The sequence below is a fragment of the Aptenodytes patagonicus genome, chromosome W (assembly GCF_965638725.1).
Source record: "Aptenodytes patagonicus chromosome W, bAptPat1.pri.cur, whole genome shotgun sequence".
NCBI classification, from domain to species: Eukaryota; Metazoa; Chordata; class Aves; order Sphenisciformes; family Spheniscidae; genus Aptenodytes; species Aptenodytes patagonicus.
Window position 1 is genome coordinate 43244579 of NC_134981.1, and position 26904 is coordinate 43271482.

Genomic DNA, 26904 nt, shown 5'->3' on the forward strand with positions numbered 1-26904 from the left:
TTGCTTCCCCCTTTTCCTTGTCATCCCATTTGATAAGGTCCTTGGTCAGATAACCTTAAGGGAGCAGATGCTCTCTCATGCACGTACCTTACAAATTTTACCAACATGAACATGTTTGCTAATGAAAAGCACACTGGAAACAGATGACAATATGAAGGCCAAGCCAATATAATTTTCCTTAGAGTTAAAAAACAAAATAATCTACAGATTCATCAAAATGTATGTTCTAGAAACACAGGAGAGTAAAACTATACCCTATATAGTACAGCACTGTGGAAGAAACCATTTTACGAAATCTAGGCAGAATTATTTTTGGCTAACTTTGGGTCTGAGCCAAAGCCTGTGGTCAGTGGAAACAATTTCATTGACTGCCTCAGATTTTGGACTAGGCTCATGCCCCATATCATGGGCAATGCTAGAGCCATGTATTTATCTTAAATCAATGCAAACTATACTTGCTCCTTGAATATATTTTAATGTCTTTTATGAAAAGATGAAAGGTTATATTTAGTTTAATGCTTCCATAAGTCACACTGCTTGAAACTAGACATATTTTACTGAATATTTATGAAGACAATTCCAAACATGAAGTGTGTACTTGAGAGTCATCCAAAAGTTATGCCAGATTTCATTAACAATCTGTTACTAATGTATGGGGACAATTGGTACATTTAATTTTATGAAATATAAGGAAGTATAAAAACATAACTATATATTGCTAGAAAGCAAATGAAGCAAAGAAAGCATTTTTATGCATGAAACATGAGCATGAGGCTGTCAATATTTTTTTAAAAAAACTGTTCTCCCTTTTTCGATTCTGTTCTTTTCATCACACTGATGAGAAGGCTAGAAAAATACTTCAAGGTGAGTTTCCGTGATGGTATGAATCTTAAAAACAAAACAAACCTAGTAGTATTAGTCATTTTACAGCCACATTAACATATAGGATTTAGGATGAGAATAATGTTGATAACACACCGATGTTTTAGTTCTTGCTAAGTCATGCTTACACTAGTCAAGGACTTTTCAGCTTCCCATGCTCTACCGACTGAGAAGGCTGGAGGTGCACAAGAAGCTGGGAGGGGGCACAGCCAGGACAGCTGACCCAAACTGGCCAAAGGGACATTCCATACCATGGGACGTCATGCTCAGTACATAAACTGGGGGAAAGCTGGCCGGGGGGGCCACTGCTCGGGGACTTGCTGGGCATCGGTCGGTGGGTGGTGAGCAATTGCATTGTGCATCATTTGCTTTGTATATTATTATTATCATTATTACATTATTATTATTATTGCTATCATTATTTTATTTCAATTATTAAACTGTTTTTATCTCAACCCACGAGTTATTCTCACTTCTACTCTTCCGATTCTCTCCCCCATCCCACCGGGGTGGGGGGGGAGTGAGCGAGCAGCTGTGTGGTGCTCAGTTGGTTAAACCACGACAGTCCTTTTTGGCACCCAACGTGGGTCACAAAGGGTTTGAGATAATAACAGATTAACCAGAGTGTATTAAGGAATTTATATCTGTTAACATTTGTGGGTCACAACGTTGGTTCCTCTGTTCTCGATATTGATTTGTCTAATCTGCATCATGCTCTTTTCTTTTTTGCTGTACATGTTAGAGATTGGTGTTGGTTTTTGCAGTTTGCTGTGGTCTGCAGTGATGGGTGATGTTTCACTTGGGAGGTTTATTTTTAACACACTGACCTTGGGCGTAAGTTTTTATCTGAGTGTCGTGCTGAAGCCATTACTGTATGACGGATACCACTTCGTGGAGACAACTAGCAATTACAGTTCTTCCTCTGAGAGTTTTTTTCGGAGGAAATACAGGATGGCACTGTCACTACCTTCTTCTATGATGTTTCCTCTTTCATTACAGTAACTTTTCAGCATTTTGAACAGCCTTGGGTCGTTAAGATACTTCCATTGGTAATTCTTAGGAATATTGTTTCGGTGTTGTCTAAAGTTGGTAAGCAATTTAAGAATATCATTCAGAGATCTGCCCCAAGGCTGCATAGTTATGAGTGGCAGGGTGTGTGGGACAAGATGGGCAAGTACCTAGGCCAATGGGCACCCCCAGGGTTTTGGAACTTCACCCCTGAGCAAGTGCAGAATCCTGAAAAGTTAGTAGAATATTTGGACAAAGTATGCCGTCACCCTGGCAACTCCAGAGAGATGCAGATCATTGCAACGTGCTGGGGCCTGGCCCATGCCTACCGAGCCCTGTTCAACACTATTCAGTACCCTCAAAGGGAAGAGAAGGTCTCTGGCTCTGACAGTAAAACGACACGCCCTGCGGCCACTCCGAACCCAGCAACAGGCCCTGTGGCCACTCAGACCCCGGCAACACGCTCTGCGGCTGAAGCAAAAAGCCAACCTGTGCCGGTATCAGTCGACCCTATACACAAGAAGAATTCTTGGAAGCAGAAGTCGGCTCGTTTAGTAAGGGACGAAGAAGAGGAAGAATTCATAACAGAGGCAGTAACCACCCAATCTCTATCCCTGAGTGAGCTGCGAGATACACGAAAAGATTTCAGCCGTCGTCCAGGCGAGCATATTGTCACCTGGCTGCTCTGAAGCTGGGATAATGGGGCCAGTAGCCTGGAATTAGAGGGTAGGGAAGCCAAGCAGCTGGGATCCCTTTCTAGGGAAGGGGGCATTGACAAAGCGATTGGAAAAGGGACACGAGTCCTCAGCCTTTGGAGGCGACTCCTGTGAAGCGTGAAGGAAAGGTATCCCTTTAAGGAAGATGTCATATGTCGCCCAAGCAAACGGATCACCATGGAGAAGGGTATCCAGTTCCTGAGGGAATTAGCTGTGCTGGAGGTGATTTATGATGACCTGAACAATGAACAGCTATCCAAAGACCCAGACGAAGTCAAGTGCACACGACCCATGTGGCGGAAGTTTGTAAGGAGCTCACCATCGTGATATGCCAACTCATTGGCAGTGATGACCTGGAAAGATGGAGAGGAACAAACAGTGGATGAATTGGCTGGCCGACTCTGGCAATAAAAAGAAAGTCTCTCTTCCGCCCTCTTCTCAGCTGCGGAGAAACTATCCGAAAAACTGTCCCGGGAGTTCCAGCAACTCAAAGAGGATAGGTCCTACTCGCCACCTGTATGGACCAGTATCTCGGCTATTAGGAGTCAGCGTTCTTTTGCTCAAGAGAGAGAATATAAAGGATACACACCACGGGGCACCCTATGGTTTTACCTGCGTGACCACGGAGAGGACATGAGGAAGTGGGATGAAAAAACTACTGCAGCCCTAGGAGCACGGGTACATGAGTTGCAAGGGAAAAAAATCACAAAAGGGGGTTCTTCCAGGAAAACTGCTGCTCCAGTTTCCAGCGGGCAGTTCCCCAGACAGGGTAGAAGGGCCGATCTTACTTCTGATCTTAATGAAGAAACTTCTGACTCGTACGTACAAGAAATGGGAAATGAGTACTGTGACTAGGATTAGAGGGGCCCTGCCTCCAGCCAGGTAGAGGAAAGGGACAACCGGGTTTACTGGACTGTGTGGATTCGGTGGCTGGGCACATGGCACCCACAGGAGTATAAGGCTCTGGTAGACACCGGTGCACAGTGTACCCTAATGCCATCAAGCTATATAGGGGCAGAACCCATCTGTATTTCTGGGGTGACGGGGGGATCCCAACAGCTAACTGTATTGGAAGCCGAAGTGAGTCTAACTGGGAATGAGTGGCAGAAGCACCCCATTGTGACTGGCCCAGAGGCTCCGTGCATCCTTGGCATAGACTACCTCAGGAGAGGGTATTTCCAGGACCCAAAAGGGTACCGGTGGGCTTTTGGTATAGCTGCCTTGGAGACGGAGGAAATTAAACAGCTGTCCACCTTGCCTGGTCTCTCAGAGGACCCCTCTGTTGTGGGGTTGCTGAAGGTCGAAGACCAACAGGTGCCAATCGCTACCACCACGGTGCACCGGCAGCAATATCGCACCAACCGAGACTCCTTGATTCCCATCCATAAGCTGATTCGTCGACTGGAGAGCCAAGGAGTGATCAGCAAGACTCGCTCACCCTTTAACAGTCCCATATGGCCAGTGCAGAAGTCTAATGGAGAGTGGAGACTAACAGTAGACTATCGTGGCCTAAATGAAGTCACGCCACCGCTGAGTGCTGCTGTGCCAGACATGCTAGAACTTCAGTACGAACTGGAGTCAAAGGCAGCCAAGTGGTATGCCACAATTGATATCGCTAATGCGTTCTTCTCAAGCCCTTTGGCAGCAGAGTGCAGGCCACAGTTTGCTTTCACTTGGAGGGGCGTCCAGTACACCTGGAACTGACTGCCCCAGGGGTGGAAACACAGCCCCACCATTTGCCATGGACTGATCCAGACTGCACTGGAACAGGGTGAGGCTCCAGAACATCTGCAATACATTGATGATATCATCGTGTGGGGCAACACAGCAGGAGAAGTTTTTGAGAAAGGGAAGGAAATAGTCCAAATCCTGCTGAAGGCCGGTTTTGCCATAAAGCAAAGTGAGGTCAAGGGACCTGCACAGGAGATCCAATTTTTAGGAATAAAATGGCAAGATGGACGTCGTCAGATCCCAATGGATGTGATCAACAGAATAACAGCCATGTCTCCACCAACTAGCAAAAAGGAAACACAAGCTTTCTTAGGCGTCGTGGGTTTTTGGAGAATGCACATTCCAAATTACAGGCTGATTGTAAACCCTCTCTATCAAGTGACCCGAAAGAAGAACGATTTCAAGTGGGGCCCTGAGCAACGACAAGCTTTTGAACAAATTAAACGGGAGATAGTTCATGCAGTAGCCCTGGGGCCAGTCCGGGCAGGACAAGATGTAAAAAATGTGCTCTATACCGCAGCCGGGGAGAATGGCCCTACCTGGAGCCTCTGGCAGAAAGCACCAGGGGAGACTCGAGGTCGACCCCTAGGGTTTTGGAGTCGGGGAGACAGAGGATCCGAGGCCCGCTATACTCCAACTGAAAAAGAGATATTAGCAGCCTATGAAGGGGTTCGAGCTGCTTCGGAAGTGATCGGCACTGAAGCACAGCTCCTCCTGGCACCCCGACTGACGGTGCTGGGCTGGATGTTCAGAGGGAGGGTCCCCTGTACACATCATGCAACTGATGCTACGTGGAGTAAGTGGGTCGCACTGATCACACAACGGGCTCGAATAGGAAACCCCAGTCGCCCAGGAATCCTGGAAGTGATCATGGATTGGCCAGAGGGCAAAGATTTTGGAATATCGCCAGAGGAGGAGGTGACGCGTGCTGAGGAGGCCCCAATGTATAATGAACTACCAGAAAATGAGAAGCCATATGCTCTGTTCACCGATGGGTCCTGTCATATTGTGGGAAAGCATCGGAGGTGGAAAGCTGCTGTATGGAGTCCTATGCGACAAGTGGCAGAAACTGCTGAAGGAGAAGGTGAATCGAGCCAATTTGCAGAAGTAAAGGCCATCCAGCTGGCTTTAGACATTGCTGACCGAGAGAAGTGGCCAGTGCTCTATCTCTGTACTGACTCATGGATGGTGGCAAATGCCCTGTGGGGGTGGTTGCAGCAATGGAAGCAGAGCAACTGGCAGCGCAGAGGCAAACCCATCTGGGCTGCCGCATTGTGGCAAGATATTGCTGCCCGGGTGGAGAACCTGGTTGTAAAAGTCCGTCACGTAGATGCTCACATACCTAAGAGTCAGGCGACTGAAAAACATCAAAACAACCAGCAGGTAGATCAGGCTGCTAAGATTGAAGTGGCACAGGTGGATCTGGACTGGCAACATAAGGGTGAATTGTTTATAGCTCGGTGGGCCCATGACACCTCAGGGTGCCATCAAGGAAGAGATGCAACATACAGATGGGCTCGTGATCGAGGGGTGGACTTGACCACGGACACTATTGCACAGGTTATCCATGAATGCGAAACATGCGCTGCAATCAAGCAAGCCAATCGGTTAAAGCCTCTCTGGTATGGAGGACGATGGCTGAAATATAAATATGGGGAGGCCTGGCAGATCGATTATATCACACTCCCACAAACCCGCCAAGGCAAGCGCCACGTGCTTACAATGGTGGCGGCAACCACCGGATGGCTGGAAACATATCCCGTGCCCCATGCCACTGCCCGGAACACTATCCTGGGCCTTGAAAAGCAAGTCCTATGGCGACATGGCACCCCAGAAAGAATTGAGTCAGACAATGGGACTCATTTCTGAAACAACCTCATGGACACCTGGGCCAAAGAGCATGGCATTGAGTGGGTATATCAGATCCCCTATCATGCACCAGCCTCCGGGAATATCAGACGATACAATGGACTGTTAAAGACTATGCTGAGAGCAATGGGTGGTGGGACATTCAAACATTGGGATACACATTTAGCAAAGGCCACCTGGTTAGTCAACACGAGGGGACCTGCCAATCGAGCAGGCCCTGCCCAGTCAGAACTTTTACGTACTGTAGATGGGAATAAAGTCCCTGTAGTGCCCATAAATATATGTTGGGGAAAACAGTTTGGGTTATTCCTGCCTCGGGCAAAGGCAAACCCATCCGTGGGATTACTTTTGCTCAAGGACCTGGGTGCACTTGGTGGATAATGCGGAAGGATGGGGAAGTCCGATGTGTACCTCAAGGGGATTTGATTTTGGGTGAGAACAGCCAATCGTAGTATCATAGAATCATAGAATCATTAAGGTTGGAAGAGACCTTTAAGATCATCGAGTGCAACCGTCGACCCAACACCACCATGCCCACTAAACCATGTCCCTAAGCGCCTCATCTACTCGTCTTTTAAATACCTCGAGGGATGGGGACTCCACCACTTCCCTGGGCAGCCTGTTCCAATGTTTAACCACTCTTTCAGTAAAGAAATTTTTCCTCACGTCCAATCTAAACCTCCCCTGGCGCAACTTGAGGCCATTTCCTCTCGCCCTATCGCTAGTTACTTGGGAGAAGAGACCGACACCCACCTCGCTACAGCCTCCTTTCAGGTAGTTGTAGAGCGCGATGAGGTCTCCCCTCAGCCTCCTCTTCTCCAGACTAAACAGTCCCAGTTCCCTCAGCTGCTCCTCATAAGACTTGTTCTCCAGACCCCTCACCAGCTTCGTTGCCCTTCTCTGGACACGCTCAAGCACCTCAACGTCCTTCTTGTAGTGAGGGGCCCAAAACTGAACACAGTATTCGAGGTGCGGCCTCACCAGTGCCGAGTACAGGGGCATGATCACTTCCCTACTCCTGCTGGCCACACTATTTCTGATACAGGCCAGGATGCCATTGGCCTTCTTGGCCACCTGGGCACACTGCCGGCTCATGTTCAGCCGGCTGTCGACCAACACCCCCAGGACCTTTTCCGCCAGGCAGCTTTCCAGCCACTCTTCCCCAAGCCTGTAGCGTTGCATGGGGCTGTTGTGGCCGAAGTGCAGGACCCGGCACTTGGCCTTGTTGAATCTCATACAGTTGGCCTCGGCCCATCGATCCAGCCTGTCCAGGTCCCTCTGCAGAGCCTTCCTACCCTCGAGCAGATCAACACTCCCGCCCAACGTGGTGTCGTCTGCAAACTTCCTGAGGGTGCGCTCCATCCCCTCGTCCAGATCATTGATAAAGATATTGAGCAAGACCGGCCCCAAAACTGAGCCCTGGAGAACACCGCTCGTGACCGGCCGCCAACTGGATTTAACTCTATTCACCACAACTCTCTGGGCCCGGCCATCCAGCCAGCTTTTGACCCAGCGCAGAGTACACCTGTCTAAGCCGTGAGCCGCCAGCTTCTCTAGGAGAATGCTGTGGGAGACGGTGTCAAAGGCCTTACTGAAGTCCAGGTAGACCACATCCACAGCCTTTCCCTCATCCACTAGGCGGGTCACCTGGTCATAGAAGGAGATCAGGTTGGTCAAGCAGGACCTGCCTCTCATGAACCCGTGCTGGCTGGGCCTGATCCCCTGGTTGTCCCGCTCGTGCCTTTTGAGCGCCCTCAAGATGAACCGCTCCATAATCTTCCCCGGCACCGAGGTCAGGCTGACAGGCCTGCAGTTCCCCGGATCCTCCTTCCAGCCCTTGTTGTAGATGGGCATCACATTGGCAAGCCTCCAGTCGTCCGGGACCTCCCCCATTAACCAGGACTGCTGATAAATGATGGAGAGTGGCTTGGCGAGCACCTCCGCCAGCTCCCTCAGCACTCTCGGGTGGATCCCATCCGGCCCCATAGACTTGTGAGCGTCCAGGTGGCGTAGCAGGTCGTTGACTGCTTCCTCTTGGATTATGGGGGGTTCATCCTGCTCGCCGTCCCTGTCTTCCAGCTCGGGGGGCTGAGTACCCTGAGGATAACTGATCTGCCTGTTAAAGACTGAGGCAAAGAAGGCATTAAGTACCTCAGCCTTTTCCTCATCCTCGGTGACAATGTTCCCCCCTGCATCCAATAAAGGATGGAGATTCTCCTTGGCTCTCTTCTAGTCATTAATATATTTGTAAAAACATTTTTTGTTGTCTCTAACGACAGCGGCCAGATTGCGTTCCAGCTGGGCTTTTGCCTTTCTCATTTCCTCTCTGCACGACCTAACGAGATCCCTGTACTCTTCTTGAGTCGCCTGCCCCTTCTTCCACAAGTGGTAAACTCTCCTTTTTTTCCTGAGTCCCAGCAAGAGCTCCCCGTTCAGCCAGGCCGGTCGTCTTCCCCGCCCATTCTTCTTACGGCGTATGGGGACAGCCTGCTCCTGCGCCTTTAAGACTTCCTTCTTGAAGATCGTCCAGCCTTCCTGGACCCTTTTGCCCTTCAGGACTGTCTCCCAAGGGACCCTCTCAACCAGCGTCCTGAACAAGCCAAAGTCCGCCCGCCGGAAGTCCATGGTTGTGGTTTTGCTGGCCCCCCTCCTTACTTCACCGAGAATCGAGAATTCCACCATTTCATGGTCGCTAAGCCCAAGACGGCCTCCGACCACCACATCTCCCACCAGTCCTTCTCTGTTTGTAAACAGCAGGTCGAGCGAGGCACCTCCCCTGGTAGGCTCACTTACCAGCTGTGTCAGCAAGTTGTCTTCCACACACTCCAGGAACCTCCTAGACTGCTTCCTCTCTGCCGTGTTGTATTTCCAGCAGACGTCCGGGAAGTTGAAGTCCCCCACAAGAACAAGGGCTAGCGATTGAGAGACTTCTGCCAGCCGCTTGTAGAACGCTTCATCCGCCTCTTCATCCTGGTTGGGTGGTCTATGACAGACTCCCAGCAGGATATCTGCCTCGTTGGCCTTCCCCCTCATCCTTACCCATAAACACTCGACCTTATCATCATCACAATCGTTGAGCTCTAGACAATCGAAACACTCCCCAACATACAGAGCCACCCCACCGCCTCTCCTTCCTCGCCTGTCCCTTCTGAAGAGTTTATAGCCATCCATTGCAGCACTCCAATCATGAGAGTCACCCCACCATGTTTCTGTGATGGCGACGAAGTCATAGCTATCCCGCTGCACAATGGCTTCCAGCTCCTCCTGTTTGCCGCCCATGCTGCGTGCATTGGTGTAGATGCACTTGAGCTGGGCTATCAATTTTGCCCCCAGCATTGGCATGCCACCCCTAGGCTCATCTCTAGTGAGTAATGACCACTAGCTTATAGGTCGAAGACACCTTATTCCATTAGCAAAAATCCGTAACATTAAAGAAAAAACAAGTCATAGATACACTGCAGAATAAGTTTTGTTTGGGAGAGGAAGAAGAGGATTAGACACAGAACTGAAGATGTGTGTCCCTCTAGTAGAGTTGGGACCACTTTATACATATGTAGTATTTCTGGAACTACAAAACATTCATTACAATAATGGATAGACAAGACAAATTTAAGACAGAAGAAAAACTTTCCTCTGATAGTAGAACTACATTTGAATGTTACCTTTTATAGAATTCAAGAAAAGATGTGAGTAAAGGTCAAATTACTGGAAAAATAGTCTTAGGCCGCTCTAGATTGCAACTTTTGAGTTCAAGAAACTGAGTCATGATTCCCTCAAGGGAGAAGAGCACAAAGACTTCCAACTACATTGATCAGAAATCCCTTAAAAATGTATTAGGATCCAAAGTCTTACTTTTCCACTCCACCCAGCTCCAGTTAATTTCTCCTTTAGGTTTAGGAGCTGTGATCAAACAGAAGTAGGAACAGAGCTGTAGTACAGTCACAAAGCCTTCTGCAAAGGATGGCCCACATTTCCTGAATATCTTCCCCAAAAAATAAGAAAGCATAATGTAAGTGTACAGAATAACCACATTTCCTGCACTTTCACGCCTCCTCTGGACCCCCTCTGTTGGTGTGACCGGTACCCCCTGCTCCTGACCCCTGGTAATATGGTTAGCACATAACTAACGCCATTTTATAAGGCAAACGGCCATTCTCTGTGACTGAGCGGGTCACGTATTAGTCCCCTTTCCCCTCATTATCAGGCCCTGAAGGTCCTGTGAACCAAGTAGGCAAATCAAACAGATTTCTTCTTCTTCCCCTCCTTGTCGGCCTCAAGATTCCTGGGCGCCAGGCCGACTACTCCCCTCCTTACCAGCCTTGAAGGTCCCAGGCACCCGGCCAACCAGGTGGTGGTGATGACCCCGTCACAGAACAGGGAAGCGCAACAGCACACAGAGCACTGTCTATAAAATCAAGCAGTTACAAGTCCTAAGTGGGAACTTGGACCGGAACTGCTGCTGGACAGTGAGACCCGTGACCTCCCGGTGGCCAGGGACGCCTCCACCGTCGTCTGCTTCCTCCAAGGATTGAGTAAGTGACTCGTATTCTTTTATGTGCTTTTGAGTCTAGATTATGATTGTTATATTGATATGGCAAGCCAAGTATTAAGATTTGACCCGATCTGCAGAGGGTCCAGGTGATTAGAAACCATAAGCTAAGTGGTGCTATAAAATTCTGTGCTATGCTACTTATAAAATTGTGCTACACTGATTCTGCTTGTAGAAAGCCTGTGCTATTCTGATCATAAATTCTATGCTATGCTAATCATAAAAACCTGTTAAAAAAATAAAGCTTCAATTGTAACTACAACTTAGTGCCATCATCATTCTGCCAAGGATCCCTAAAAGAACCTGTCTGTCCCCTTGGTGTCGGGTGATAGTTGGGTAAGTTCAAACCATTTTATTATTCAGTATAAGGATACCACACCAAACAATAAAGATTATTATTATATGCATGGAACAGACAAACACAGCTTAAGTGACTTTGTTCAAGGTCACAACATATCTATAGGATGGATTCTCTATCTATCACTTTTAATTTTCTATATTTTTATGAATTTATAAATTATTTGTACACATCTAGCATACTCTGGTCAGTATACTAAAACCTTCACTTCAGTGTTCTATACTATCCATAAAACTATAGCCTGTTACCTGAATGATAGCAAAGTATTAGGGTTGATCCTATTAAAACCATACTAACGTTCTTTGAGTCTACATTTTTTATTTTCCTTCTGAAGAAAATGAAAATGAACTGCTCTACTGTGCAGTTCCTGGTGCAGATTGTTGTGTCTCCAACGGACACCGGAACATCATGCCACAGCATCTGCTTCTTGACTGATTGTCTGTGCAAGATCTCATTTTCTAAAAATCAAGAGAAATCACACGCCTCGCCTTCAGAAATACAATCACTGAAGGTACACTGATTGCATCAGCAGGTCTTCTGCCTCCCAACAAACAAAGAACAAGGAAGGCAGTCAATGCCATCTGCTTGCAAGGAGATGTAACCATTAGAGCAAATACCACTCTAAATGCAGTATTATCAAGAATTATCAAGCAAAAGTTTTGTCAAATGCTGGTATGCTTGGAAAAGGAAGAAAATTAATGCTGCAAGTATTACTGAGCTGAAAAGCCTCTTTGGTGTTAAATTAACTAAATGTAACATCATGTTTTGAATGCCTTGGAAAGAATCAACTGCAAAAGATTCCACTTTCACATCAAAGTTTAAACAGGCAAGGATACAATTTTAGAAGCTCATTAGTCTGAAGGTGTATGATGATTTTCTGAAAAGATGAATGATTAAAAATAAAGTAAAAAGAAAAAGACATTTGGTCACAAATATTTGATCTGAAATCTCACTGTTCAATTTCAGATAATGTTGCATCTCTACGATTATGGATTGTGGGAAGATTTTCAGGCTATTATCTAATGCATTCTTCAAAATACAGGATAACATAAGAGATCACCTTTAACTCAAGGAATTAGAACAGCAGGTAACTTCTTTCTAAGACACAGGTAAGAGAGAACTTGTTTTTTATTAAAGACCATTACTTCATGTAAATCATTTGCAATGTCATTTCCCGCATATGCTACTGGAGACTCATAAATATGCAGCCTAGCCCCTGGTCGACACTTAGGTCACAAAGGAAAACATTTTGGATAATTCTCAGGTCAAGACAATTAAACTAACTGACTACACAACTGATAAATTTAGGTTATTCAGTAACAACAGAGAATGTGTCTGACTGAAAGAAAAGGGACACAGATTAACATCATCCCTTGGTAACTACCAGAAGCAAGCCTGAAGCAGCAAATGGATGGTGTGCTTGCCAAACAGCACCTGCAATAGTGTAAACTCCACATTCTCCTACCACAACCCCACTGCAAACCCAGCAGTTGGCATGCAATGTTTTATAATCACGTTTAAGCTTCCCCCTGAGATGTACCATAGTCAAATATTAAATTTGAAAAGAAGCCATTGAACTTTCTGACACGACTGATTATTAACCAAGATACTTTCCATGTTCTTCCATGCTCTTCTCCAGAGTTGGAAAGAGAGAGCAGCTTCTCTTTAAATCTCATGTCCTGTGCCAGTCCTACTAGAGAGGTGGCAGCAGTAGAAAACAAGCCCAAACAAGGAAAACTAGTGTTCAGCCAACATCCTCCTCTCCCCTCCAACAGCATCAAGCTGCAATGGGACTAATATTTTTCTTCTCTCTTTCACATCAAATCCTTCTGTTGAACACTTACACCAGCAAACCTTCTGTCCTAATGCTTTATCTTTAATCATTCTGTCATTTCTTATTTATGTATAACAATATGTTGTATTGTTTCAAAGACAGCATACACTATGTATTTTACAGGTATTTTCACCTTCTGCAGTTCACAGACTACCTTCTGTGTAATCTTCTGCAAGTCAAAGTTACTTGTAAATATTTAGTGTATTAATGGAAAAAAAAGTCTTTAAAAAACAAATTAAAAAAATCAAATAGCTGTTCTATTTCATAGTAACTGTCAGACATCTCTCCCTCTCCCTCTGATAAACACACCAAGACAATTATAAATTGCTCTTCATGCACACCTGTGGTGGGCTGACCTTGGCTGGTCACCAGGTGCCCACCAAGCCGCTCTATCACTCCCCCTCCTCAGCAGGACATGGGGGAGAAAATACGACGAAAAGCTCACGGGTCAAGATGAGGACAGGGAGATCACTCAGCAATTACCGTCACGGGCAAAACAGACTTGATTTGGGGAAGATTAATTTAATTTATTGCCAATTAATCACAGAGTAGGATAATGAGAAATAAAAACAAATCTAAAACCACCTTCCCCCCCCTCCCTTCTTCCCAGGCTCAACTTCACTCCTAACTCTTCTACCTCCTCCTCCCCCTCCTTCTTCACTGACCTTGGTATCTGCAGGGTTGTTTTTCTCACATATTCTCACTCCTCTCTCACAGCTGTTGTGCAGTGTTTTTTACCCTTTCTTAAATATGTTATCGCAGAGGCGCTACCAACGTTGCCGATTGGCTCAACTTTGGCCAGCGGCAGGTCCATCTTGCAGCTGGCTGGAACTGGCTCTGTCCGACATGGGGGCAGCTTCTGGCGTCTTTTCACAGAAGCCATCCCTGCAGCCTGCCCCCCCCCCCGCAAAACACCTCGCCACGTAAACCCAATACATGTCAGTAACAGTGGTTGCAGATTTTTTTCTGCCATGCATCCCAATGTCACAGAATCACAGAATGGTTGAGGTTGGAAGGGATCTCTGGTCCAGCCTCCGTGCTCAAGCAGGGCCACCTAGAGCCAGTTGCCCAGGGCCATGTCCAGATGGCTTTTGAATATCTCCAAGGAGGGAGACTCCACAACCTCTCAGGGCAACCTGTTCCAGTGCTCAGTCACCTTCACAGTAAAAAAGTGTTTCCTGATGTTCAGACAGAACCTCCTGTGTTTCCATTTGTGCCCATTGCCTCTTGTCCTGTCACTGGGCACCACTGAAAAGAGCCTGGCTCTGTCATCTTTGCACCCTCCCTTCAGGTGTTTATATACATTGATGAGATCCCCCCTGAGCCTTCTCTTCTCTAGGCTAAACAGTCCCAGCTCTCTCAGCCTTTCCTCATAGGAGAGATGCTCCAGTCCCTTAATCATTTCCTAGCATTACAAAGCATATTTTCAGACATGTACACAATTCCTTACAACTGACACTTAAGTTTGTATCCAAGGCTCATCCCAACCACTTGGCATGATTTGCATGAATACACAGTGGACACAACCATTTTTGCATCCACAGGTTTCGCATCAGCTTCCAAACCAGGCTGTAGCCCTGTGACACTAACATCATCTATTCCTGTTCCTGCTGTCATCCTAGTCAGGTAGCTGGCACTCTGGGGCATAAGAAATATTTTTTTTATCCTTCTTCCCAGTGGTCAGGGACTGGTCTCTTTTGCTGTCTCAGCTTGGCATCAGAAGATATCAGAAATAGTGTGGCCAGTAGGAGTAGGGAAGTGATCGTGCCCCTGTACTCGGCCCTGGTGAGGCCGCACCTCGAATACTGTGTTCAGTTTTGGGCCCCTCACTACAAGAAGGACATCGAGGCGCTGGAGCGTGTCCAGAGAAGGCCAACGAGGCTGGTGAGGGGTCTGGAGAACAAGTCTTATGAGGAGCGGCTGAGGGAACTGGGGTTGTTTAGCCTGGAGAAAAGGAGGCTGAGGGGAGACCTCATCGCTCTCTACAACTACCTGAAAGGAGGTTGTAGCGAGGTGGGTGTCGGTCTCTTCTCCCAAGTAACTAGCGATAGGACAAGAGGAAATGGCCTCAAGTTGCGCCAGGGGAGGTTTAGATTGGATGTAAGGAAAAATTTCTTTACTGAAAGAGCGGTGAAACATTGGAACAGGCTGCCCAGGGAAGTGGTGGAGTCCCCATCCCTGGAGGTATTTAAAAGACGAGTAGATGAGGCACTTAGGGACATGGTTTAGTGGGCATGGTGGTGTTGGGTCGACGGTTGGACTCGATGATCTTAGAGGTCTTTTCCAACCTCAGTGATTCTATGATTCTATGATATGCTTATGCACTTTGTCCCACATTGGCCACACACACCCCATAAATGAGAGCATAGCGCAGAGACACCTGCTTAGTGCCAGCCCGTTCCAACTCAACCTGATATATGTTCACAGCATAGCATTGTGCATAGTGCTAGTACAGATCTAAAAGGAGTAAAATTGATTGACATTACTAAATGGTGGATTTTAAGGTCCCACCACCCGGCGGATGTGTTCCCCTCTGTGAGTGAATTAAGACTACGGACTCTCACCTCAGCCTTCTCCACTTCAGGCAGCATGTTTCCAAGGAGAAAACAATGCCGAGTTCGGGCATTACTCCTGCCTGGGCAGTGTTCTCAGCACAAGCTGTCAGCACACTCAGCATCAATCGAAACTGAATAGTTAGTCTTAAACTGCTATATCAGCACATGCAAGCATTCATCTTCATCTGAACATCAGGAGCTTTCAGAAGTGTTTAGCTCTTATTCCCCCCCCCCCCCAAAAAAAAAATTATTACATTTATTAGTACTGCAATATATTATATGGAAGTGTTATTCTCCGATACCACTGTGCTAAGCAGCGTGCAACATAGAACAAAGATAGCCCCTGACCCAAAAGCTCGCAACTTAAGTAATCTGAAATAGTTGTCCAATTTATGTTGCAGCAATAGATTCAGTTTTCAATTAACATACTTGGATTCAGTGGACCACTCATGGAAACCCATAGGAATTTTACCAATGGATTTTATTTAATACAGAACAAAGCTTAAAAACAAATATTGGATATCACTGAGATAAACCCACTGTTTTATAGAAAAATAACTACAAGTTAATTCATGTTCTATGTTCTAATTCAGGAATGTTTTTGATTGATCAACCTACGAGCTCTGTACGGGTATAACATCACTGTTATACTAGTATAAACAAAGTTCAAAAAGGTGTCTGGCTTTCAGTGCAGAAATAAAATTGAACCTTTCCGGAAATACTAGTGTCAGAATATTGGAATTCCTGTATTTTGGGCCAAAATGAGAGAGCGCCTTGTCACTTGCAATGAATTTAGAAGGCAAAACATCTTTCCTTCTAACACTTTGTTACTTCTTGTACTGCATTTACGTGGCAAGGTTTTTGGTAGCGGGGCGGGGGAAACCACAGGGGTGGCTTCTCTGAGAAGACACCAGAAGCTGCCCCCACATCAGATAGAGCCAGTTCCAGCCAGCTCCAAGACGGATCTGCCGCTGGCCAAAGCTGAGCCCATCAGCGATGCTGTTGGTGCCTCTCTGATAACATATTTAAGAAAGGGTAAAAAATGCTGCACAGCAGCTGTGAGAGAGAGAAGAGAGAAAATGTGAGAGAAACAACTATGCAGACACCAAGGTCAGTGAAGAAGGAGGGGGAGGAGGTGCTCCAGGTGCCAGAGCAGAGATTCCCCTGTAGACCGTGGAGAAGACCATGGTGAAGCAGGCTGTCCCCCTGCAGCCCATGGAGGACCCCACACCGGAGCAGATATCCACCCTGCAGCCCGTGGAGAGCCCATGCCGAAGCAGGCTCCTGGCAGGAACTGTGACCCTGCGGGGGACCCACGCTGGAGCAGTCTGTTCCTGAAGGACTGCACCCCGTGGAAAGGACCCATGCTGGAGCAGTTCGTGAAGAACTGTAGCCTGTGGGAAGGACCCACAATGGAGCAGTTCATGAAAGACTGTATCCCGTGGGAGGGACCCCACGCTGGAGCAGAGGAACAGCATGAGGAGGAAGGAGTGGCAGAGACAAAGCATTATGAACTGACCGCATCCCCCGTTCCCCAACCCCCCTGTGCTGCTCAGTGGGGGAGGAGGTAGAAGAGTCAGGAGTGAAGTTGAGCCTGGGAAGAAGGGGGTGGGGGGAAGGTGTTTTTAGTTTTGTCTTTGTTTCTCACTGTCCTACTGTATTTTTAATTGGCAATAAATTAAATTAATCTTCCCCAAGTCAAGTCTGTTTTGCCCATGACAGTAATTGCTGAGTGATCTCCCTGTCCTTATGTTGACTCACAAGCTTTTTCGTCGTATTTTCTCCCCCCATCCTGCTGAGGAGGGGGAGTGAGAACGCGGCTGGGTGGGCGCCTGGTGGCCAGCCAAGGTCAACCCACCCCTAGAATGTTCCTTCTGTCCCAGGTATGGGAAATATTTTGAAACTATAATATGTCACTGTTAACATTTTCAGAACATGATTAGTCTTGCCATAACATAATTGAACAACATTGACACTAAGCATCTACTGTAACAAACTGCATTCTACAATTCTGGCAATATTAACAATAAAAGCAGCAATGTCAAGATAATATCTACATTCAGTTTATAAGATAAGCTATTTTTCTCCATAACAAATTGAGAAGTAATGCAATGAATAACTTCCAAAAGTAACCTGACCATAACAGTCAGCTTGCATTTTAACTGCTGATTTATATCAGCTAGCTGTCACAAATAACTCCCCTAAACAGCTTCCAAAGTGGACAAACAGGGAAAGGAAGAGGAAAAACAACATGTCTCTTTCTCGCTTTCTCTATCTTTCGCTAGCCTTTCTCTCTCTCTAGCTTTTTCTCTATCTCGCCTTTTCATTCACTCCCAGTCTCGCACACACATTGTCGCTTTTGCTTTCTCCCTCTCTTGCTCTCTCCCCCCATTTCGCTGCCTCTTCCCTTCTCGCTTTCTTTCTCACTCTCTCTTCCTCTAGCTTTTGCTCTTGCTCTCACACGGTGTGGGATAATAACGGAAGACTGGTGAGGAGGATTGTAAACACGCTCAAGTGACTTGCAGCTGGGGTGTAGAAAAACACATATATCATTCTAATTGTTGTTTATCCTTGTGTGTTTGACAAGTAGAACATCTGTGTTTAGATAACATAGGCCTGTGATAGACTCAGAGGCACCCTGTCAAACGTGCTTGAGATTCCTGCCCTGCTACGGGAAAGATCAAAGCACAGTGGTAAACTATGCCTGTGCGAATCCCTGATAAACAGGCGAAAACAGCAGGTTTGGCGATCCTCCAGCATGGACCGAGCTCCACGGTGCCTGCGTTCCCACTTGTGTGCCTCTGCCCGGGTGCTGCTTCGGGGATCCCCCGGTTGGCGAGGTAACGAAAATAAATTTACTCTTTGCATTTCATCCGTGGTTTTGTGGCTGTTCCTGCGCCCTGCCTGTGCTGACCCACACATTTGGCATAGTTGGCAGGATCCAGGAACAGCCATGCCACGGCCGGCAAAAAAATCAGGGACTGGGGAAGCCACGACGGTGACTCTCCATATTCCAGGATGGCCCACTACTCAGCGCTGGACCCCCATGGCCGCTTTCCTGGCTACATTGGCTCCGCCGGAAGCATGGCCTGAAATAGATGACGGGGCAGTGGTTACCCCCCCCGAGACAATTGAAACGGCTATGCGCAGATTGCCATGGAAAGCGGCATCGGAGTCTTCTCGCAAATTAGCGGGGAGATTGGGATGGTTATTAGTTACCAGTCTTAGAGCTCTTGATCGTGAAGTTATGGCATTACGGAGTAAAATGAGAGAGTTGGAAAGGGAAGTCGGGGCTTTACAAGATACAAAGGCAATCGCACAAGAAGTAATTACTACTCAAGCAGAGCTGTGCCATGGACTGCAAGGTACTGTAGAGCGGTTGGTAGCGCGTATTGCTAATAAACAAGGGGACGTTTGGAGTGATGGCATTTGTCTTCCCAAGTTACCGTTACGCATGATGGAGCCCTGCTTTCCTGGAGATGGCTGAACACCTGCCTGCCGATGGGAAGGAGTGAATGAATTCCTTGTTTTGCTTTGCTTGCATGTGCAGCTTTTGCTTTACCTATTAAACTGCCTTTACCTCAACCCATGAGTTTTCTCACTTTTACCCTTCTGATTCTCTCCCCCATCCCACGGGGGGGGGGGGTGAGCGAGCGGCTGTGTGGTGCTTAGTTGCCGGCTGGGGTTAAACCACGACAGTCCTTTTTGGCGCCCAACGTGGGGCTTGAAGGGTTCAAGATAACGACAGATTTAATTGGAATGCGCTAGATTGAATTTATAGCTGTTATTGCTGTTTAGCTATTAATTGGCAGGCTCCTGTGCTTGCCATGGGGCTTGCTTGCCTTACTGTATATTAGAGTCTAGTGCTCGTTAGTGGCTGCTTTTTGCTTTCGCTGCTTGCTGCACTGCTTAGCATCTTACTCTGCTGCGCCTGGGAATATTTTGATAACAGCAATGGCAGTGCACCTGGGCTGGCAGATGGCCAGGGCATCGCTGCTGTTTCTGTGCTGCTGTACTGGACAGGTTGGAACTCCAGTGTCAACTCGAGTCGAAGGGACTGTCACCTGTGGATGAGTCCACATGGGAGCAGGACACCCTGAAACGTCTGTGGCCATGGTTATGTCTGTGCCGCAGCAGGTATACCTCTGAAGGGATTGTGGCAGATGACTGGGCCGACATTGGCCCCCTGCCCCCATCGAGGGGGTGGTGATATGTATCCACTGCTGTGGATACAGTGTCAGGACTCTTTTTTGCTAAACCCACCAAATATGCTAATCAACATAACACAACTGAAGCATTAGAACAACTCATTCATCAATACGGACCTCCTCACCAAATACAAAGTGACCAAGGAACACACTTTAGTGGACATAATGTCCAAGATTGGGCTCAAGGGCTAGGGATAGATTGGATATTCCACGTTGCCTACCATCCTCAAGCCAATGGCTTGATTGAAAGAATGAATGGGATGTTGAAGGAACAATTAAAAAAAGCTAACCAGTACTAAAATTTTACAACATTGGAGTTCACGTCTTACTAAAGCAGGTTTTTTGTTAAACAGCCGGAATATTCATAATCAAACACCCTATGATCGTATTACAACACATCCAGTACAAAACATGGTGAGGATTGAAATTCTTCCAGATGGTATCTCTCCCAAAATATTAACTACAGGGGAAATGGAATTGTTTACACCGACTGATTGCGTGGTGGGACTGCGACCTATTAGTCTAGATGTGAAGATTCATATAATAACCCCTGAGAATGCCGTATGGTTCTGTACCCCAACTTCTCCTCTTATTTTACATCCTCTGTTGATATCAGATTCTTGTATTTCAGGTATCTTCAATGAATACCTGTGTCTTATCTAGAGGAGATAGCATTGGAACAGTGTTATTGGTGTCACGAACCCAACATCGAGTTGAAGTTCAATCTGAAAAAGCACAAGCCATAGCTCTTCGATCTGTGTGGGCAATTACCCCACATCAGGTTATCAAACCCAGAGTAATATTAGCTGAAGGAGCTGGAGCAACGGCATATGTATTACTGGAAGGAGATGACACTCCTGTTTTCCTCCCTTATCACAGGTTGGCTCGTCGTGCTTTGTAGTGTTGTACTACAAGCACATGCCCTGGATACATTTCCACAAGATCAACATGTAAATACTTGGATTTGGTTGGCCTCTACTGTAACTAATTCATCTGCCTTTTGTATTGAGGGAGGATTAACAGCTGCAGATCTCTTGACAACGTGTTTCATCAGCGTGCCGACCCCAGTAGCTGTATTACAGAATTATACTGTGCTAAGTGCTTTTGATATTAATGTTCCTCATTGTTATTCTTTCCGAGTAGGTAATGGCTGTACGCCAAGGAACATTACAAAAATCAGTTGGCGGTGGACTATCTCCTTCTTCGACACCATAAACGCTGCTCCGATTTTGAAGGCATGTGTTGCTTCAGCTGATGAATCGGCCAGCGTAGAGGACGACATTCAACATCTCCAGGACTTAATGCATCAAATGAAACAATCTACTGGTGGTGCCTGGCTAGCTGAGTGGTTTAATTCCCTGACAGGATGGGTGGGACACCTGATTCAAAGCATTATTGTAGGGATATGTTTATTTCTTTTTCTATATGTGTTTATTACGTGCCTCTGTAAGTTACCCTGCCCTACACCCCGCAAGCCCAAATGGACACCTGCGCCCTGCCTGTGCCGACTCACACACACGGTTTCTTACTTTTGCTCCATCGCGTTCTCTCTTTTCCTCTCTTGCTCTCTCTCGCTCAGTCTCTTGCTTTTGCCCCTCGCTTTCTCTCTCTCTCTCTCTCGCTCAGTATTTCTCTCTCTCCCACTTTTTTCTCTCTTCAACTCGCTTTGTCTCTTGTGTGCTTTCTCATGCTTTCTCTCTCTCTCACACTCTCGCTTTTGCTGTCTCTCTTGGTTTGTCTGTCTGCTCTCCCTCTCCCCCCCCCTTCTCCCTCCCTTTCTCTTTCTCTCTTCCTATCTTACTCTCCCTCTCTTTCCTTCTCTCTCTCTCTCCCCCCCCCTAACTTTTTATCTTTCTTTTAGTAGCTCTCTTTTCTGTTCCTCTTTTTCTCTCTTTCACTCTCTCTACCTCTCTCTTCCCCCCCCCTCTTTCTCCCCGTTTCTCTTTTTCTCTCCCTTCCCCCTTCTCTTTCTTTCTCTGTCTCTTTCTAACTTTTCCTTTCTCCTTCTTTGTCTCTCTGTTGCTCGCTGTCTTTCTTTCTTTTTTTTTATTTCTCTCCATCTCTTTCTCACCCCCTATTTATCTCTCTTCCCCTCTGTTTCTCTCTCTCTCTCTCTCTCCCCCCCCCCTCCCTCCCCCTGTTCCTCTTTGCCTCTGTTGTGGGTTAACCCCAGTAGGCAGCTAAGCCCCACACAGCCGCTTGCTCAGCCCCCCCCAGTGGGAGGGGGAAGAGAATTGGAAGGGTAAAAGCGCAAAAACGCATGGGTTAAGACAAAGACAGTTTAATAGGGAAAGCAAAAGCTGTACGCACAAGCAAAGCAAAATAGGAATTCATTCACTACTTCCCATCTTACTTTTCCAGGAAAGCAGGGCTCCATCACATGTAACGGTTACTTGGGAAGACAAATGCCATATCTCCAAACTTCCCCCCTTCCTCCTTCTTTCCCCCAGCTTTTATTGCTGAGCATGATGGTATATGGTATGGAATATCCCTTTGGTCAGTTGGGGTCAGCTGTCCTGGCTGTGTCCCCTCCCAATCTCTTGTGCACCCCTCGCTGGGGGTGGGCAGAGTGAGAAACAGAGAAGGTCTTGACGCTGTGTAAGCACTGTTCAGCAATAGCTAAAACATTGGTGTGCTATCAACGCTATTTTGGTCACAAATCCAAAACATAGCCCCATACGAGCTGCTATGAAGAAAATTAACTCTATCCCAGTCAAAACCAGTGCATCACCCTTTCTTGATCTTGCCAACTCCCCAACAACATTTTTTCACTTTTCTTTTTTTGAAGAAACAGGACAATAAAAGTCTAATTGAAAAAAAAAATACATTTTCCATTGGAATTTTCCATAGCTATTTTAGCTATGCTACTCTCAATAAATTTAACTCGCAAACACAATAAATGAAAGCTGTTATCAACACAGAACATCAACAGCTGTAACTGTTGTTAAAAGACATTTTATGGTATCCCACTGTGTTTTAGCAAAGTTAAATGAAAACATTGAAATCGACTTGCAATACTACAATAAATGTTGTAGCACAAACTTCTCTACATAAATGCTTCAGATTAAAAGGCAAAGCACTCCTGACAATCTGTGACAGAGTGAAATCCAACCAGCACTCAACATATCAAAGACCAGGAAGCTCCATTCCATTAAATATTTAGGTCCTTCGAATACAAAACCAAAGAAGCAAAACAAGACAGACAGACTAACCGACCCAACCAACCAAACAGAACAACCTTACCTTTCACAAGCTCGGACAGTCCACGCAGCAATTATCCATAATGAGATACTAAAAACCAACAGTACAGTTCCTGGACATATTGTCATTAAAGTCTTCATAACAAAACGGGTATTGAAGTTTATCTTATTTAATGCTCCAATGCTTCTAGATGATGCATCAGTGAAAAGTTTGCTGTGCAAAAGCATAACTCTGGCAATAAGATACAGCCTTAAGAACATTGGTATAGATAAAATAATATCCACATCAGCTGTTGTTGTGGATGGAGCATAAGAAAAGGCAAGCCGGGCTGTCCATGTGAATGTATAGTTCCCAGGTATGGGATGTATAGCACATACAAGTATTTCCAAGCAGATAAAGAAAATACGCTCATAAGTCATGGCTATTCTCCAGTCATCTGCTCCATTGTCCACCATGAATAACTGAAATGATAAAATATAAGGTTAACTTTAGTATGCCATTAACAAACGTTGTTATAATTCCATTTTAAAATACCATTGTTTTCAGAGCTGCTAATGACCACCAAAACCAAAATAAATATGCCATTTCAGCAAATGACATTACTAAGTCACTACTAAGTGAATGTGATTTTGGTTAAGCCAAAAAGAATGTTTTTGTGCATTATTTTTAAAACTGTATATGAAACTGAATTTCCACATATTATTTACTAAGATTTTTTCATATTTTTGTTTAATTGTCATTTTTGATAAAACAAAACCCTGTGCCAATTTAAACCTCATCCCTTCAAAATCAATTGCTTATTCAAAGTTCATAGAATTAAGAAGAAGTTAAGAAAGGTTTTTCAGGATGAAAAATCTAAATTACAAATTGAAAATACTTTCTGCAGTACAACGTTAAGACTTCTTTAGAGCACATCGACGCTTCAGACAGGAGAGATTATAGCTTCAGTAGAACTATTCAAGCTTTCTTCAAACTTCAGGTACCAATATAGACCAATGCAGGCTGCAAAACCAGCCAAGAAACTACATAAAGACTCTAAAAGATAACTCATAGTGAAAAATCAGTGCAACTGTACCTCAACTACTAGCAATACCTGAACTAGCTGTTTTAAAGCTAGGTTGACCACGTCTAAATGAACTGGAGTCACACCTTCAAAAAACCAAAAATGAAAAGCAGAGGCCTGCAAACACCAGAGTAGCCTAGGCAGCCAGGTGAGGTCTATTAGCTGAAAATTAAATGCACATGTATGTAGGTCCTTGCAGAATCAAAGCCTTCAGTTTACCACCCAGGAACAAAAGTAATAAAACACTTCACACTGTTTAGTAAATGTTGTTCCTGAAGATTTACTAACTAAATACTTAATTGAACAATATTGGTCACTAGTAGAGAGTAGGGATATGCAAGGTAACTTTTCAAAAAAGGAAAATAATCCATAATGACAAAGAACATATAATCTCAGCAACAGGAGAAGACCTTCACACCACTTCACTTCTAGTCTGAATCTAGACAAGGCTGTTCAGTAAATATGTAATCGGAAATAAAAAACTTTTGCAGGATTTTTAAAATTAGATTATTCAAAAACTTAGAAGTAATTTAAGGGGTGAGAAGGTGAAATACACAAAGAATGTCCTTCTGAACGTAAGAAAAGTATTTCCAGCATGCTACACACCGTATACAGGGCCAAACAAGCAATTCCTCATCTGCATTGCTTTTTGTCCCTTTCCATCCGTCAGAAGTTTAGAAATGCAAGCCTGAACTCTCTGTATATGTCCTTTAGAGATCCAAAACCACATTCTACATCTTCCTCCCAACACATTCAGTTTGTCTTCCAGAAAATTGCTCCAGTTCTTTGTTTAAGAAAGTGATAACAATAAATTAACTTTATTGTAGTTGGAGTGACACTAAAAGAAAGAAAGAAGTTAACCACAGTAAGAAACAAACAAAACAAAAAAACCCTACCCAAATTCTTTTATTTTTGGACCTGATTTTTGCTCCTTCGTGTTCCTTCTCTTTATCTTCGGTATAGTACTTACCTCCACTGCAATACTATTAAAGCCAAAGAAACACAGTGTTGAATTAAGCTAAAGAAACACACTCAGTGAATGCAATGTATGCAACATGAGCACATACACTTTCTTTTACCTGTGGTCTTTCTGAAGACTTTGTATGCTAGATATAAAAATGAAATTCATACTGGTAGGAAGGCAAATCTATCTATCTATCTATTTATTACCAAAAGACAGCTGGTTTGCACTTAGCAAATGTACTATTTGATATAAAGGGCCAAACTTTCAAAATACAACGAGGCTCAAGTGCATTTGGTTCTTGTGATTAGCCTGTAAATACTGTCAGTCAGATCACACAAATGGTAAAACAGCTATAAAGAGGGCCAGGTATTGAGAGCACCCAGAATACAGATGTCCTGGTTTTGGCAGGGATAGAGTTAATTTCCTTCCTAGTAGCTGGTACAGTGCTGTGTTTTGGATTTAGGGTGAGAACAATGTTGATAACACACCGATGTTTTAGTTGTTGCTAGGTAGTGCTTACACTAGCCAAGGACTTTTCAGCTTCCCATGCTCTACCGACTGAGAAGGCTGGAGGTGCACAAGAAGCTGGGAGGGGGCACAGCCAGGACAGCTGACCCAAACTGGCCAAAGGGATATTCCATACCATGTGACGTCATGCTCAGTACATAAAGCTGGGGGAAGAAGGGGGGAGGGGAGGGGAGGGGAGGGGGAGGGGGGAAGGAGGGGAGGGGGAGGGGGAGGGGGAGGGGAGGGGGGAAGGAGGGGAGGGGAGGGGAGGGGGAGGGGGGAAGGAGGGGGGGGAGGGGAGGGGGGGGAAGGAGGGGAGGGGGGGGAAGGAGGGAGGGGGAGGGGGGGGAAGGGGGGGGGGGAGGGGGAGGGGGAGGGGGGAAGGAGGGGAGGGGGGGAGGGAATGTTATGTTATGTTTGGAGTGATGGTGTTTGTCTTCCCAAGTAACCGTTACGCGTGATGGAGCCCTGCTTTCCTGGAGATGGCTGAACACCTGCCTGCCGATGGGAAGTAGTGAATGAATTCCTGGTTTTGCTTTGCTTGCGTGCGCGGCTTTTGCTTTACCTGTTAAACTGTCTTTATCTCAACCCATGAGTTTTCTCACTTTTACCCTTCCGATTCTCTCCCCCATCCCACCGGGGGGGGAGCGAGCGAGCGGCTGCGTGGTGCTTAGTTGCCGACTGAGATTAAACCACGACAACAGATTAATAGTAACCAGTTTAACTGAATATGAGATAGATAATATCAAATCCCTCAAATGTTGTGTGGTTTTCTGAAGGAAAGAATAAATGAATGACACAGCTGACCATTTCAGTTCTCAGATAAATATCAAACACATGTTAAATCAGCAGTGTTTTAAAATGTCTTTTAAAGTTGCAGAATATGCTGGAAAAGCAATGGTCTTTTGTCCTCCCTTTTTACCTACCGTCTTCACAGATTTCAATATGAATACTATATGCAGAAAGGCAATTCAAGAAAAATTATACCTTAAGTATTGATTCGATTCAAAAGATGAGAATAGAAGAATGTTGAGTTAAACTTAGACATCAAAATTTGATCTTACAATTTTCATAAAAGAAAATGATATTTAATCACTTTTTAAAAAACTTTAGGATATCATTATGAAAAATATACTTAAGAACATATTCAGTTGTCAGCAGAAGAAATCCTAATATGCTACAAAGAAAGAAGTTTCTCAGTAGTGCTAAGTGGAATGGGTTATGTTTGCAGGCACAGAAAATCCTTATCAACTTCCCTTGACTTTGGCTAAGCCAATTGCTTCTAAGAAAAATAATATTTGAAAGTGATAATGTCTTCAGTTGTCACATAATGAGATTTAGGAGGTGAAAACACAGAAGGTAGAAAGCACCAGAAGCCACAGAGGACCACAGATCCAGTACAAATATTCCTATTTTAAAAAATAGTAACATTTCAAAATCATATTTATGAGGTAAATTT

General features: G+C 45.5%; 1 protein-coding gene across 1 annotated transcript in view; it reads right to left on the reverse strand.

The window, feature by feature from the left end:
* LOC143172075 (small conductance calcium-activated potassium channel protein 2-like) overlaps positions 1 to 26904 on the reverse strand; it is a 147984-nt gene that overhangs the window by 92966 nt on the left and 28114 nt on the right. The window contains 1 exon segment of the mRNA XM_076361317.1: positions 22954 to 23372. Within this exon segment, the coding sequence (XP_076217432.1) occupies positions 22954 to 23372 (419 nt within the window).